We start from the raw sequence: 17,683 nt of genomic DNA on the forward strand, positions 1-17,683 counted from the left end.
TTTGCCATTGTCGGCAGTGGGGTGGGCGCGGTTTTGCTATGATGCATCTAGCCTACGGGCCGGCAGTTTGACACCCCTGCTCTAATACTTTCAAATTTAAAACATTAACGTGCAATAGAGAGAAAGCTTTGTAGTGGTTTAAGTATATCAGACAAAGTAAGTAATCCCACATAGAAAAAGAATGCGATCTTTTCAGAGAGCTCTGTTTCCCAACCTTAGCAACTTTAAGTTGAGTAGATTTCAGATTCCAGAATTCCCCAGTTTCCCCCTGCTGGCTAGGAAATTCTGGATGTTGAAGTCCTTAAAGTTGCCTACATTTAGAAACAATGGTCTAAAGTGTACTTTTTTTGTTGTTTTAGCGTTAGTCCAGCTTAGTACATGTGCTAGTAAAATTAATTTGGAAAAATGATGCTGACATGTATCCTGGAGCTGCGTCGTCCATGAAAATCACTACAGCTAAAAAGTCCTTATAAAATTTAGTTTGAGGAATTAAGTCAATAAATACAGACCCTTGCTGGAAGACAAGTTGCATAGGTTCCAACAGAAATAAGCCTCTTAAGAATTGATAGGATGTTTTTGGTTGGATTTAACTGAATATAGGCTCACAGTGGTGAATCATAGCATTTGGCAAATTATTTTTATTTCAAAATCCTAACTATACAATTGTTCCACATAGAATTTACACTTCTGTTTTCCCTTTCAAATTAGGTTAATCTGTGTATTGGAAATAAATGTATGGTACTAACAGCATAAGAGTTAGCAAGATTGGATTCATTAGTAAAATGTATTTTGATGATATTGATGTGACAATCTGTGAATCTACTGTTAACACATTGTTTTGCTTTTTACAGATGATGTCATGCAGACCACCTACTGTGAAATAGATTTAGATAAACAAACAAGAGATGCATTTGTTTATGCTATTAAAAATCACTATTGGTATCAGATGTACATTGATGACTTGCCAATCTGGGGTAAGAAATATATGCCTACAATGTGCACAAGTACAACCATTCTATTGAAAACAATTGTGTTTATTCCAAACCATAGTTTAATGATTGTTTAATAAATCATATTTGACTGAATTTACATAAATGTCATAAATGAAGCAAAGCATCTTATGATGTAGGGCAATGTATGAACTATCATCATCATTCTAGCCATTGTCTGTCCACTGCAGGATGAAGACCTCTTCCTCATGTTTCCAACCAATACAGTCTTGAGCTTTCTTTTGTCAATTGGGCCTGCAGTACTTGCTGATGTCGTCAATCCATCTTGTTTCACGTCTCTTTTGTGGATGCTTTTTATCAAGTGGAATCCATTCTATAACTGCCTTAGTCCACCAGCCATCAGTTCTTCTTGCTATGTGACCAGCCCATTTCCGTTTCAATTCTTCTACTCTCTTGCTGCTATCATATACTTTCATTTCTTCTCTGATCCATGGGCAGATCTTTCTATCTTGTCTTGTGATGCCTGGCTAATTGCACCACTTATAGCCTTTGTATCAATTGTGAGGTTAGTGTCTGTGTTTCGCTGGCATATGTTAGAACAGGTAAACACTGTTTGAGAACTTTTCAGACGTAGAGGGAGGTTCTTGAAAATTACACGTAGCTTGCCAAATGCCTGCCAACCACATTTAACCTGCCATTCAATTTCCTTTATTGTATTACCTTCTATTGAAATCCATTGGCCAAGGTATATATAGTCTACGTCTAATTCTTCTCCAGATATAAAAAAGTCTTTCTTTGGTGAATTTATTAAACATAACCTGGCTCTTTTTCAGGTTTATTTTTAAGCCAAATGATTCTCCTGCTTTGTGCAGCTCTTGTATGTGTCTTTGTAACTCTTCTAGGCTTGTGAGAAGAGAACAACATCTGCAAATCTTAAGTGATTTAAATAGGTGCCATTGATTTTTATTCCATCTTTTGCCCAGTCTAGTTTGTGAAATACTTCTTCAAGGCAGTTTGAGAAAAGGATAGGTGATATTGTATTGCCTTATCATACACCTTGTTCTATGTTGATTTCTACTTGAAGATCATTAAGGCAAATTGTCGCCATTGTATTTTTTATATATTGATTGTAGTAAGTTTATATAAGCAGTGTCTATGAGCAATGCATTGAATATTGCTTGTTGGAATGCTGAGTTGAACGCCTTTTCATAGTCAGTGAAAGCCATGCACGGAGGCATGATGTACTCATTGTGCTTTCAATGACTTGCTGAACAACCTGGATGTGATCCATTGTGCTGTTACCACTTCTGAATTCTGCCTGTTCCTTTGGCTCTGCAACATTGGCTGCTGCTATGGAGATGGTCAGTAGAATTAAGTACCTGGGGATGCAGATAATGAACAATCTGACTTGGTCTCTTCATATGTTATCTTTAGTGAAATGTGCAAACCAGTGTTTGCATTTCTTGCGTCAGCTGAGGCGAGCACATTTTTCTCCTTCTGTCCTGACCACTTTTTAAAAAAAAATATTGATTTTTTAACATAAACACCTTAATATTTGGTAAACAGCATGTTGTCTGAGTTTATATTTACAAAGTAATCATTAACCGTTTCTGTATTCCAAAATCCTCATAATAGCTTTGCTTGATTTTCTCTTCTTCCAATAATCTCTTTACAATCTTAAATTAATACAATTCTTATTAATTTGATAGGTAACAATTAAATTTAAAGATTTTTCTAAAATTTCTACCAATAATAATCACATCAATATCATGCTTGTTTTCTTGGTCATTTTCGTTGCCTTGTCATAAATCCTGTTTACAATTCTTGTTTAAATTTATTTTTCCTACAATGTTCAAAACATTTCTACTGGTTAAAATTTTTCAAGAATTAATTACCGTATTTTCCGGCGTATAAGACGACTGGGCGTATAAGACGACCCCCTACATTTCCTGTTCAATTATAGGGTTTGGGCTATACTCGCCGTATAAGACTACCCCTCTTCCAACGCACACCAAATAAAAATTAAAAAACATCAGATTTGATTTTAATATGGTAATTTTAATTCAAATGCTTATGACATGCAGGTGCTTAGTAGGAAAACTGTCACTTATAAACATAAGGCTGTTTGTCATCAAACATGTAAACATAAAACAGTGCAAGTGGATTAAACAACAACAACAATAATAATAATAAATAATAATAATAATAATAATAATAATAATAATAATAATAATAATAAGAAGAAGAAGAAGAAGAAGAAGAAGAAGAAGTAGTAGTAGTTGGAGGGGACCTTGGAGGTCATCTAGTCCAACCCCCTGCTAAGGCAGGAAACCCTATACCATTTCAGACAAATGGCTGTCCAGTCTCTTCTTAAAAACTTCCAGTGTTGGAGCATTCACCGCTTCTGGAGGCAGGTTGTTCCACTGGTTAATTGTTCTAACTGTCAGGAAGTTTCTCCTTAGTTCTAGGTTGCTTCTCTCCTTGATTAGTTTCCATCCATTACTTCTTGTCCTGCTTTCAAGTGCTTTGGAGAATAGCTTGACTCCCTCTTCTTTGTGGCAGCCCCTGATTCCAGCAACCATTCCCTATTTTCCTAATTCACTTTTTCACTTTTCCTAATTCACTAAAGCTTTCCCTGCGCAGAGCCTTAAGTAACACAAGCTGCCTGCAATTAGTGCAGGTTCGCATCCCACCAGGCTCAAGGTTGACTCAGCTTTCCATCCTTCCAAGGTAGGTAAAATGAGGACCCAGATTGTTGGGGGCAATAAGCTGACTTTGTAATAATGCTGCTTGGTGGGGGGTGAAAGCTCTAATAAACAGGCATATACACAGAATGAAGGCTATTGCTAAGCACATTGATTTGTGCTTTAAATTGTAAGCCACCCTGAGTCTTCGGAGAAGGGCAGGATATAAATGGGATTTTAAAAAAAAAAGACCAAATGGGAGATCCGCTCCAGGTTTTCCAGCCAGCCTGCCCAGTTCCTGAGTCAAATGTGTCCTTAGAGCTAAGCAGCTGCTCTGTATTCCCCACCTGCCTTTCAAGTTGCTCTTGCATTCCCCACCTGCCTACAGCTGCTCTTCAACTTTAGAAGGAAAGACGCCCAGACCCCAGCCTGTAAAAAATCACAGACTGCAGCTTCTACTCCAATTGGTCCCGCTTTCCCTGCGCAGACTAAATGGGAGATCCGCTCCAGGTTTTCCAGCCAGCCCTGTCCCTAAAGTTTCAGCACCCGGCGTATAAGACAACCCCTGACTTTTGAGAAAAATGTCATGGGTTAAAAAGTAGTCTTATACGCCGGAAACTACGGTACCTTAAAGTATTTAAATCTTTTTTCATGTCTTAAAAAATAAGTGAGAAAAAGACACAAAAGAAAGACATAGAAAAAGAAAAGATGTGAGAGAGAAAAAGAAAGAAAAAAAGGAAAATAAGAAATAAGAAAATAATATACTACTTAAAATGCATATCCCTCTTGAACTAGTATACACTTATTTCCAATTTTTTTCTGTCCTCTTTACCCAAAATTAAATCCAATCATCTAATCTTTTAACTCTATTCAAAACAATATTTTCCCATTTTTAGTTATCCATTGAAATTTTCTTAAAATCAATTACATTTAAATATCTAAAACATTTCCTTTATGTTGATCAACCCACATATTTTATAGTTCTCATATCGAAAAACAAAAGGAAAAAAAGAAGAAAAAATACTGTCTTACTTGGAGGGTTCATCCCTCTTAAACTAAAATCTTTCTATTTCTTCAGCCATATTCAAACAAGTGTTTAATTTTTAAATATTCCCTCTGATACACCCCATCATCTAATTCCTCAATTCTCACTTTAGCCTTTTGCCAAGCATCTTTCACAATCAATATATTCCATTACATCAAAAAATCTTTCCATAATCTTGTAAATGTTGTAGATATAATAGGTAAATCAAACATCATGTCTTTGTAAAAAGATTTTGCCCCTTCATATTCATTGAAGATTTCTCTCATCATCCCTTGTCTCCCCGTTTCTTGTGGTACTCCCAACAGCTGAGCAAACCATTTTGTCAAATCTTTTTCCTTATCCTCAAATTTACTTTGTGGTCTTAGAGTACAAGTTATCCTTCCCATGTTCAATGTTTCTTGTAAGTCATTCTCCACTTGAGTCTCCACTAGCTTATATTCAGTTGTCTGCTTTGTATGATCTCTCTCTCTTTTTGTTTTCTGATCATTTGATTGTTGTGACATTAAATTGAGAATGCTTTCATTTAAAATTTAAAATTCATTTTTAATTTCCTCATGGTTTGAAGTTAATATCATTTGCATTTGTTGTAACAGAACATAAATTTCCTCCTGGTAAGTATTTATTTTTTCTTGGTATGTTCTTTCTGCAGATTTCTGATGCTCCATCATGACCAAAAATCTTTTCTCTGCCAATCACTTTAAAGTCGCAATTTAAAAAATATTTATAATCCAGGAAAGTCAATTTTTCTCAGTTTTATAGTTCTCACAATGTTTTCTTTTGTTACAGCTGCTCTTTGTTTAATCAAAGCCCTGAAAGTCACGACAACAGGCTTTTCTTTCTGGGCTGTATATTTAGGGCAGTATTTTCATCCACCACTAGATGTCAGCACTAGTCTGTCTTTCAATTTTCTGTATTCCCCCCCCCCCCATAAACTTAATTCACCGCTTCCATTTAGAGGAGGGTGGAACAATCCCCCCTCACTTTCGGAGGATTTTTACTTCTGGTTTGTTTTTTTCTCAGGAAATCAGTCAGGTAGAAGAGAGAAAATCAATATTCTTACCCAGTTTAGTCACACTGTTTACAATCACGCTTCGTTTAGTGTTTTTTGGCTTCAGCTGTATGTAGCTTGGGCTAGACTCACAAATGATACTAACTTTTCTTCTGTCGGTTTTTGGAGAGCTTTCCCCGGATGTCCGGATTGACCACCATCTCCCCAGGATCAGCAGGGCTTCCCTCCTTCCTTGCAACCTCTCCGGGGTGGCTTTAGGCCCATTGAGGGTTCCCAAAGAGAGAGAAATCAGCCATAGGGATCAGAGTATCTCGATCCCTCGCCTGTTGTGCTAGCTGCAGAGAACCGGAAGCCCTTGGCCACTTTTTACAGAGGCACAATTGAGAGTTTTAACAAACTGCATCACTGTTTGGTTTTGTGGCAGCAGTGCCTCAGAAAGAAGGTCCGTACAGAGAGTGGTAAGGACAGCTGAGAAAATTACAGGATATAATTTTCCCATTATTCAGGATACTGTTTATAAGCACTATGTGCTTAGAGCTTGAAGTATTGCTAGAGACCCCACACATCCATTTCACAGTCTGTTTCTGTTGCTCCCCTCTGAGAGGAGGTTTCAAAGTATTTATAGCAGAAGTACTAGATTCTATAACAGCTTTGTTCCTTATGCCATCCTTCTTGTAAATTTGCAGGATTTTCACCGTGTGTGTGTGTGTGTGTGTGTGTGTGTGTGTGTGTATACATATATATACATTTGAACTAGATTGTGATGTTTTTTTGTATCATATACTATGTTTCCCAAAAATAAGACCCACCCAGAAAATAAGCCCTAGCATGATTTTTCAGGAAGCTTGTAATATAAGTGTGACGTCACCACGTCCATCCTTGTTCTCCAGCTCCGCCGCACATGTGGAATGAGCCTGCCATAACAGCCAACCTGAATCTGGGCAAGCCGGATTGCTTCATCTGCAAGGAGCCTGGCCTAAGGTTTCCATCACCCAGGTTGCCTGAAGGTGATGGGAACTGTAGCCCACCGCAGATGAAGAGTTTAGCTGAGCCACGAAGTTGAACGCACCCATAAAGCAGTGGTGCACCCCAAGCAAGGAAGTGTTCTGAGCTTTGAGTATTTCCATGGCTCATGCGCCAAATTCATACTGTGCCTTCTCATTGGCTAAGGAGGCTAATTGTAAATATAAATCATTTTTTTGAAAAATAAAAGGATGGATTACAATATTGATGATGAATGTAAATGAAAAGGCAGTTTCCAAAGCCTTCTTCCCACACCAAGTGAAACCTGAGTCGTCTCCCAGAGTGGGATGTCTTTGGATGCCCAGCTTTCTTTCCTGCTGATCCACAGAAGAAGAGAAAGCTGGCAAAGTTCATGGGGCATTGCAGGCTGCCTCCGGAGGCTGCTTCGGGGTGAGGATGAGGGAGAGAAACTGATCATTCAGGCTCTGGCCAGTCCCCATTACTGCCCGCCCACCAGATTTCCTGATCCAGGGCAAGGATAGAAAAGCGGCAGCTTCTGCTTGCCTCCACCCTTGGCTCTCTTGACATTCAGGCCACCTACCAAGGGGCCGATAGTCTGTAATTTCTGCCGGACACTGTCAGCCCCCGTAAGCTCGCCGACTTGTATTCACATGTGGGGGAGGGGTGCCCGGCCGGGCTGGGCCTTGTGATGAAAAAATGAGACATCACCTGAAAATAAGCCCTAAGGGGTCTTTTGGAGCAAAAATTAATATAAGACCTGGTTGTCAAAAATTGTCTAAAATTCTCACACGGGTTCAGTGTAGTTAAATGTAATACTTCCCTCCCCCCTACCATGCCAATGTTCATGCTAGCCAAGGAGGGCAATTGGACTCCTTGACACCTTCTCTCCAACATCCAACACCTGTGATGACCTTGGTTCTCACGGGATTACTCCATGTAATGCATAGAAATATCTTTGTTTCCTCCCACACCAGCCTATGTGGCAATTGAGAACGACAAAGATGGTTTCAGCCAGGTTCATTCCAAAAGTTGCCACTGGTCTTATTTTCGGGGGAACACTGTATGTATGTGTATGTGGGTATATCCAAAATGATTTTTTTTTGAGAACTGAATGCAACAAAATTTCATTTTAATGTATGCTGATTAGTGTACATTTAAAGTGACAAAGTTTTTATTCTATTCTTTCTCAATATTCTTTTTGCTATTATCTTGGTGAAAACCTTGTAGATGACTGAAAGAAGGGTTATTGGGTGATAGTTCTTTAAATTATCTTGGGCCCATTTCTTGTGTATAAGAATCACTTTAACATTTTTCCATGCATTGGATATTTTTTTTCTTCCCTGAGGCATCTCAAGTATAGTTTTGCTAGTATCTGGTGTAAACTGACCACCAGCTTTCAAGCTTTTTCAGTTGTAACATAGTCATTCCCTGAAGCTTTGCCATTTTTCATTAATGTTATGTCACTTGATACTTCCTCTACTAGGATATCTGGCATTTCCTCTTTTGTGGGTGTTGTAAAACAGAGGTCCCCAACCCCCGGTCCGTGACCGGTACCAGGTTGCAACATACCAGCAACTGGGCCGCACAAATAAGCAAAGCCCCATCCGTGAGATGCAGGCAGTACACAAAACCGCGCACCCTCCGGTCTGCAGAAAAATCTCTCCGCAGAACCAGTCCCTGCTGCCGAAAAGATTGGGGACCTTTGTTGTAAAATATCTAGTGGTCCAGCCTTCCTAAGTCATTAGGTTTTTTTACAGTTTGAAAGCATGTCATGGATGCTGAAAGGAAATAGATCTATAGTAATATATATATATATATATAATTAGTTCAAAGAATGACTGCCATAATGTATGTCCAATCATAAAACCGAAACTCAAATACCTTGGCCACCTAATGAGAAGAAAGGACTCACTGAAGAAGAGCCTAATGCTGGGAAAGGTTGAGGGCAATAGAAGAAGGGGACGACAGAGAATGAGGTGGCTGGATGGAGTCACTGAAGCAGTAGGCGTGAGCCTAAATGGACTCCAGAAGATGGTAGAGGACAGGAAGGCCTGGAGGAACGTTGTCCATGGGGTCACGATGGGTCGGACACGACTTCGTAGCTAACAACAACAACAATGATAAAACCAATTTTTTATTATAAAACCCAAAATATTAGGAGGCAGACTTACAAAGTGGCTCCCTGGCAGGTTGATTAGGACCGATTGTAACAAGCACTGTCATGTTCAAGCTCCCTGACTATGCTTTATTACACAATCGGAGAAGGCTATATTGAGAATGAAGTTGGGTTTTTTCTCAGCTTCAGTCTGAACTGAAGTTACTCAATTTACCAAAAAGGGTAGGAGGGTGATAATAGTGTTGAGACAGGGCTAACCACATGGTACAGTGGGTGCCAGGTGGATACAAAAGTTTAAGGAAATTACACTGTAACCTGGACTATAAATTGTAAAATTAAAATGTATAATGCAGAATTTATATTATGGACTAATGTTTTATTTATGAAATGTGAACTCTTCCCTCAATATCAGGAAACTATGAAATTTTGTCAAATCAGTATTCACTCTCCTCTGTAGCAAGGTTGATATGAAGACTGCTATTAATCAATGGTTAATTAGTGCAGTAAAATTAATTTATTTTCCTCACTTTCTCCCTCTGCAGGTATTGTTGGTGAAGCAGATGAAAATGGTGAAGATTTTTATCTCTGGACATATAAAAAGCTGGAAATAGGTTATAATGGAAATAGAATTGTGGATGTGAATCTGACAAGCGAAGGGAAAGTTAAATTGGTACCCAACACTAAAATCCAGATGTCTTACTCTGTAAGTAATCTGAATTTATAAACAATAACGGTCATAATTACATAGCTGTTAAGGTGTAGAAATAGCATGGTGGCAGAACCACGTTTTGTCCAAGTATTGTCCATATATTATGATGGTGGGCTTTAATCACAATATGTTTCATAGTTCATTGTATGCTTACTCACTCCAGCCTAAGCATAGTGTTGTCCAAATCACAACAAGAAGGATAATCTAAGGCAAAGTTTTCCAACCTGCCTGGAGGGGAGAGCAGCTTCCAAATTACTGTGTATGCATGGGTGTACACACACATAAATGGGGCCACACCCACTGGCGCAGTACTAGCAGCCACGTACCCCTGTGGCGGCTAGCACCCACTTGCACATGCACAAATGAGCCGCGCACACAACCCCACGCTAGCAGCCCGTTCACGCATGTGCAAATGGGCCATGCACACACCCCTGTGCTAGCGGCTCGTTTGTGCTTATGCAAATGGGCGGTGCACACACCGCGCTAGCGGCCTGTTTGTGCATGCGCAAATGGGGCACGGATGCCCCCCCACACACTAGTGTTTCCATTCATGCACATGCGCAAGCAGGGCTGTTGGCACGAGTGGGGGGGAATGTGCACCCACACATGTGCACCCTGGCCAGCCATTTCTGCAGCCTGCTGGCCAAGAGCCCATGTCCCAGTACCAGCCCATAGGTTGATGATCCCTGATCTAAAGTGAATTCCTTATCTCCAGATAAACAAACAGAAGTAAAATGGCTACAAAATGATATTATTCTAATGACAGCAATTCTTTTCTTCATTTGTTTCCACATATATATTTCCATGGACATTGGGAATATGGTAAAAAGGGAATTAAAATTTAAAATTAAAATGGGTGATGAAATCAAAGCTTTCTATCAAATTGGCTATATAATCAGGTTACCCTGCTATTTATATATAGAGAGATTGTGCTGAAATTCCTTAAATTCTTTTTATAATAGTCTCAGCGATAATGGTATAACTTCTATATCATTCCTACTTACCGTATATACTTGAGTATAAGCCGAATTTTTCAGCCCACTTTTTGGGTTGAAAAATTCCACTTCGGCTTATACTCCAGTCAACAAAAAAACTTACCGAGGACTTGTGCGCGGCCGAGGCTTTGGTGCTTCCGGGATCGCGCGCACCTCTCCCAAGCCACCGCCGTCCGGAGACCTGCCGAAGTTTGGGGAGGTTTGGGGAGGTGCGCGCGCAAACCTCCCCAAACGTCGGCAGGTCTCCGGACCTCCGCGCCCTGCCTGCCTGCTTCTTTCCGCTGCGGAAAGAAGCAGCCTGCCTGCTTCTTTCCGCTGCGGAAAGAAGCAGGCAAGCAGGGCGCGGAGGTCCGGAGACCTGCCGACGTTTGGGGAGGTTTGGGCACCTCCCCAAACCTCTCCAAACGTCAGCAGGTCTCCGGACCTCCGCGCCCTGCCTGCCTGCAGACCTGCCGACGTTTGGGGAGGTTTGGGTGCCCAAACCTCCCCAAACGTCGGCAGGTCTCCGGACGGCGACGGCTTGGGAGAGGTGCGCGCGATCCTGGAAGCACCGAAGCCTCGGCCACGCGCAAGTCCTCGGTAAGCTCCGGGTGGTCACTTGCTTCGCGTCTCCTGAGGGAAGGGGGGGCAACTGGAGCGGGCGTGTTTCCTCGCCTGCTGGGCGCCGCGATTTGCCCGGGAAACGAGCGGGCCCCGAATGGCAGTGTGGAGCGAGGAAGCGGACAGCCAGGGCTTCCCCGAGAGCCGCGGCCACACAGGGTATTCCTGTGTATTCAGGCTTGCAAAATGGCGGATCGAGCCTCTGCTGGCGGCAGAGGCTTGCAGAGCGCGGATCCAGCCTCCGCCGGTGGCGGAGGCTTGCAGAACGGCGGATCGGCTTATACTCGAGTCAATAACTTTTTCCAGTTTTTGGGGGTGAAATTGGGGGTCTCGGCTTATACTCGAGTCGGCTTATACTCAAGTATATACGGTATATCATTGGCATTCCTTTTTTGGGGCAACTCTTTCTCCCTGTGTATTCAACAGCAGCAGCTGACATAAAATTGTAAACTGAAACTGTTTTTTTGGTAGACAGAAGATTTTCTTATTTAAGATGCCACTTGGAATTGTCCTTTCACAGCTCATAATCTTGGTTCAACAATACAGGAGTTCTTGATTAACAATGGTGATTTTGGACAAGAATTTCCATTACTAAGCGATGCATTTGTAAAATGTGACATCACATACCCATGCTGTTAGTGATGGCAGGTCTAGGAGATCCTGGTTACCATTGCTAGGCAAGGACTGCATGGGTCATTAAGTGAGGATCTCGTGTGATTATGACTTCCAATTTCCAGCCTATTTCCCTATTGACTTTGCTTGTGCGAAATTGGCAAGAAGGTAAAAATACACAATTATGTAGCTGTAGGATGCTGCGATGGTTGCATATCCAGGCTAATTGGCAAGTGTCTGGATCATATTATGTAACCTCTGGTGAGCTGTAATGGCTAGATGAGGACTGGTAGTAACTTGCATTGTTGCAAATTTGAACAGTCTCCCAATGAGCTTTCCAAGTAGACCAGACAAGGAAACATGACAAGATGAACTAATGTTTCTTTACTTTAAAGCTACATTAATATAATCTTGCAAATCTGAAAGCACATACCTCTGCTGTCTCTTTTTACTACCAGTAAGATTAGATCCTTTCTAAGTTTCTTTCTCTGCCCATTACAGATAGTCCTTGGCTTACAACACTTCATTTAGTGATTGTTCAAAGGTACAGTGGCACTGAAAAAAATGACCATTTTTCACAATTACAACCTTTCCAGCATCCCCCATGATCACTTGATCAAAATTCAGATGCTTGACAACTGGTTCATATTTATGATCGTTGCTGTGTCCCAAGATCATTTGATCACCTTTTGCAACCTTCTGACAAGCAAACTCAATGGGGAAGCCAGATTCACTTAACAACTGGGTTACTAACTTATCAACTGCAGTGATTCACTTAACAACTGAGGCAAGAAAGGTCATAAAATAGGGCAAAATTCACTTAAATGTCTCACTTAACAACTTTTGGGCTCAATTGTTGTCGTAAGTTGAGGACTACCTGTACTCAGTTGTGGGCTCCTCCCCCTTTAATCATTCCCTAGGCAGCATTTCCCCCTGCTCTTATCTTCCAAGTTCATTCTCACATTTCATTATATTGAATGAGTAATTGTTAGATAAAGATCTCTTGTAGAACATTATACTTGATTAATTTAATAATAAAAATAAATAAAATTACTACTGACTTCTAGTGATTCTGAGTAGTTTATAGTTATTTAAAATATTTTAAAACATTTATTTTCTTTTTTTTATTGAAAAGTTTTAAAATACATTTTAAAAACATAAACTCCCTCCCTCCCTTTCCCCCCCACTTCCCCTCCCTCCCCCTCCCCCCCCCCGACTTCCCAGAGCTGAATACAGGGTATTTACAAACTTAAGCTAAAATATGCTAACTAACTAAAAAAAACACTTTAAATTCTATCGCACTTTAACTCCCCTTAAACATAACTAAATTACTAAATAATAATAACTGAGTAATAATACATCTTATAATACTAATACTAATTCATATGCTAAATGAAACTTTTTAGTCCCATATTTATTCTGAATATAATTGATCCATCTTCTCCATTCCAAAATATATCTCTGTTGCAATTGTTCTTTCAAATATGAATGAGCCTTGGTGGAGCAGTGGGCTAATGCCTCCTTCAGTAACACCAGCTGCCTGCAATTAGTGCAGGTTCGCATCCCACCAGGCTCAAGGTTGACTCAGCCTTCCATCCTTCCCAGGTAGGTAAAATGAGGACCCAGATTGTTGGGGGCAATTAAGCTGACTTTGTAATAATGCCGCTTGGGGTGTGTGTGAAAGCCCTAATAAGCAGGCATATACATAGGATGAAGGCTACTGCTAAGCTTGTAAGCCGCCCTGAGTCTTCGGAGAAGGGCGGGATATAAATGGAATTAAAATAAATAAATAAAATAAATAAATATGCTGAGATTTTTGCCATTTCTGCCAGGTTTGAAACTTTTAAAGTCCACTCTTCTATCGTAGGCAGGTCCTCCTTCTTCCAATATTGAGATTTATTTATTTATTTATTTATTTTATTACATTTATATACCGCCCTTTCCCGGAGGACTCAGGGCGGCTTACAGGGTAATTAAAAACCAAAAATACAAAAGTTAAAAAACCAAGTTTAAAAAAGATTAAATTTAACCCTGTATAAGTAAAACCCCAATTAAAATAAATTAATCCTCAGCCTGGGCCAGAGAGCTCGAAGATACCAAAAGTCTTGCTGCCGTTATTAAATTCAACATCAATTTGGTTTCTATAACAGTACAATCTGTAATAATACCCAACAGAAATAACTGTGGAGAAAACCTTATCTTTTTCTTAAATATTTTCTGCATATTCCACCAAATTTTAATCCAAAAGGCTTTAACCTTTTTGCAAGTCCACCATATATGATACTATGTTGCATCATCACAACCACACCTCCAACATTTAGGCTGATAATTTGGATACATACATGCTAATTTTTTAGGATCTAAATGCCATCTATAAAACATTTTATAAAAATTCTCTCTTAATTTTTGTGCCTGTGTGAATTTTACATTTCTGACCCAAATTTTCCCCCAAATATCCATCGTTATTGGCTTCTGAAAATTCTGGGCCCATTTTATCATACAATCTTTAACAAGTTCCATTTCTGAATCTATTTCTATCAATGCATTCTTCTTATATGCGCTTGACTTTGATCTCTGATTTGTTTTACCAAATTTTCATCAGTTGTCAAAATGCCAATTTTCTGGTCTTCTTTCCATCTAGCTTGTAACTGCCCATACTGAAACCAAGTCTTAACTATTTTTTTTCTTTTAAAATATTAAATGACTTTAATTGCCATACATTCCTTTCCATTCTAAGAATTTCTTTATATGTAGTCACATCATGTTTAAATCCCACACTTATATTTTCTATTGCGTGTTTAGGTATTGCCCAAATTGATATTTTATAATTTAACTTGTATCGGTATTTTTTCCAAACTCGCAACAGAGCATGAGTTTTAAAGATATTATCCACCTTCTTATCATACAACAAATATGCATGCCAACCATATAATAAATCACATCACTCAATATTCAATAATCTTCCTTGTGTTAAATTAAACCAATCACTAATTGATGATAAAACCGCAGCCTCGTAATATAATTTAAAATTGGGCATTTTAAGACCACCTCTTTCACGTATATATTGCATTATCTTAAGTTTTACACTCGGTCTTTTCCCTGCCCAAACAAATTTATTAATACTTTTCTGCCATTCTTCCAAATTTGAATCTTTTTTAAGTATAGGTATCATTTGAAACAAAAATAAAAATTTTGGTAAGACATTCATTTTCACTGCTGCAATTCTTCCCAATAAAGACAATTGTAATTTTCTCCAACTATCTAACTCTTTTTGTACTTTTAACCATAACAATTCATAATTATTTTTATATAATTTCACATTTGAAACTGAAATATATACCCCTAAATATTTAATCTTTAGGACTTCCTTTTGTTCTATAGTCATATTTTTAGACAGTATTTTAGTTTTTGCCTATTTATCTTAAATTCAGAAACTTTTCCATATTGCAAAATTATCTCCATCAAATCTACAACCGACAAAGTCGGTTGACTTAATGTAATAACCAAGTCATCCGCAAACACCCTTAATCTATAATCTTGATCTTTTATTTTAATTCCCTTTATCTTATTTGAATCACGTATCTTGATCAATAATATTTCCAATGTTAAAACAAACAACAAAGGTGACAACGGACATCCCTGTCTTGTACCCTTTTCAATTTTACAAGCTTCTGTTAAACTACCATTAATTATTATTTGGGCTGTTTATTTCTGATATATTGCCCTAATAGGTTGTAAAAACCTATCCCCAAACTCCATCTTCTCCAATACTTTAAATAAAAATTGCCAATTCAATTGATCAAAAGCCTTTTCAGCATCCAAAAAAATCAGCGCTGCGGGGACTTGATTATTTTTTTTCCAAAAATTCTAATAAATTTACAATATGTCTCACATTATTTTTCATTTGTCTACCACTTATAAATCCTGTTTGATCACTATGAATCTTTTGCTGCATAACCTTCATTAATCTATTTGCTAAAATTTTAGCAAATATCTTATAATCAGTATTTAAAAGCGATATTGGTCTGTAATTTTTAGTTTGAGTAAGATCTTGATCTTCCTTTGGAATTAACGTTATAAAAGCTGTTTTCCATGAAGGAGGCACTTCTCCTCCAGACTGAATTGTTCTAAATAATTCTTTTAGAGGTTCCACCATTTCTGTTTGTAAGTTTTTATAATAAATGGCTGTCGAACCATCTGTTCCAGGTGCCTTACCCACTTTTAATTATTTAATTGCTAAAATAATTTCTTCAACAGTTATCAATTGATTCATTCCTTCCCTTTGCTCTTGTGTAAGTACCGGGATATTGACACCTTGTAAATATCTATCTATATCTAAGCCTTGAGTTACATCCCTAGCATATAATTTGGAATAAAATTCAACAAAAGCCTTATTAATAAAATTTTGCTGAAACACCTCTTTGCCCTTATATTCTATCTTATCTATATTACGTGACTTTTGTTTTTTCCTTAACAGATAAGCTAACCACCTACCTGGCTTATTAGCATTACAAAAAGTATTATGTTTAGCATACCATAAATTAGTTGCCACTTGGTCTGCCATCAACATATTAAACTGCCCTCTTAACAGATTAATTGCTTCTTTCACCCTCTTATTAGATGGGTTCAAAATAAAAACCTTCTCTTTCATCTTTATTTCCTCCTCTAACTCTTTATGCTTATATTCCAATCTACGTCTATATTATTCAATATTCAAGAGCCTTGGTGGAGCAGTGGGCTAATGCCTCCTTAAGTAACACCAGCTGCCTGCAATTAGTGCAGGTTCGAGTCACACCAGGCTCAAGATTGACTCAGCCTTCCATCCTTCCGAGGTAGGTAAAATGAGGACCCAGATTGTTGGGGCAATAAGCTGACTTTGTAATAATGCCGCTTGGGGGGGGAAGCCCTAATAAGCAGGCATATACATAGAATGAAGGCTATTGCTAAGCACATTGATTTGTGCTTTAGATTGTATATCTCTTGGTAATTTTCTTTGCCTGGCAATCCAGGAGTTGACATGAAATATTTTATCTATATCCACTATAATATCTTCAGCTTGACAGCCCAAAATCTGTTCCAAAGCTTCTGCTAAAATCTCCTTCAAATTTTCCTTTGAATCCTCTTTCAAACCTCTTATCCTCAGGGCAAACTCCATGTCTCTGTATTGTATCATTACCACATCGTCGTCAATCTTATCCATTTTATTCTCTGTATCAGACATTTTAGCCTCCAATCTCAAATTATTTTGATTTACTTCTTCCACACGTTCATCCAAACGCTCAATACAAGCTGTCAGCCCCTGAAATGCCAATAAAATGTCCTCTCATATTTCCTTATTTTTCTCATCAATAAGCTCTGCCATTTGCTTAGATAATTGCTCAGATTGACTTTAAAGCATCTTGTAAAGCATCTTGTAAATCTTTTAATGTCAATGCAGGTGTAGGTGCTGCGGGGGGTGGGGGGTGGCATCAAAGTCTGTAATACAGATTGTTGAGTTGGTGATGTGCCCACACTTCTCGAAGTAGAAACTCTGGGTGGCTTAGAAGCCATTTTAACACTCAATTAACTTTCGTTTCTCACTTTCACTTTTCCACCCAAATTGCAACTTTATTACTTCCCAGTCAAATATCCAAATCTTCAAGTCACTTTTAAACCAATTTCTAATATTTTGCACAAAGTAACCCAATTTCTTCTTTCCACTCAGTCTTTTATTTTGTTTTATTTCCCTTGTCCTTTTGACCTTCACCGTTCTCTCTCGCAATTCACTCCCGCGCCATCTTCCTTCTTTTCTTTTAAAATACACCGGAGTTAAAGATCATATACTTGCTATTTCAGTATTCTCCTGCACAGCTCTGCCTGCATCCAAGTAATCCAAAGTACGATATTGATTGCAGGGATAGTTGCAGCATCCTGCTCTGTTCCAAAACCTTAGAACAGAGGAGTCCCCGAGTCCGGAGCTGATTCAGGCTCCGAGGGAGC

The 17,683-nt window shown here is 38.9% G+C and overlaps 1 protein-coding gene across 4 annotated transcripts in view; it reads left to right on the forward strand.

Annotated features, from left to right (window-relative positions):
* Positions 1-17,683, forward strand: part of TM9SF3 (transmembrane 9 superfamily member 3) — an 80,845-nt gene that overhangs the window by 27,299 nt on the left and 35,863 nt on the right. For all 4 annotated transcript variants that reach the window (XM_081328345.1, XM_081328346.1, XM_081328348.1 and 1 more), the window contains 2 exons: positions 852-974; positions 9,331-9,491. In XM_081328345.1, coding sequence (XP_081184471.1) covers positions 852-974; positions 9,331-9,491 — 284 coding nt within the window. The remainder of the gene's footprint in view (positions 1-851; positions 975-9,330; positions 9,492-17,683) is intronic.

The sequence above is a fragment of the Vipera berus genome (genome assembly GCF_964194415.1).
Source record: "Vipera berus genome assembly, chromosome: 5".
In the NCBI taxonomy this organism is placed as follows: Eukaryota; Metazoa; Chordata; class Lepidosauria; order Squamata; family Viperidae; genus Vipera; species Vipera berus.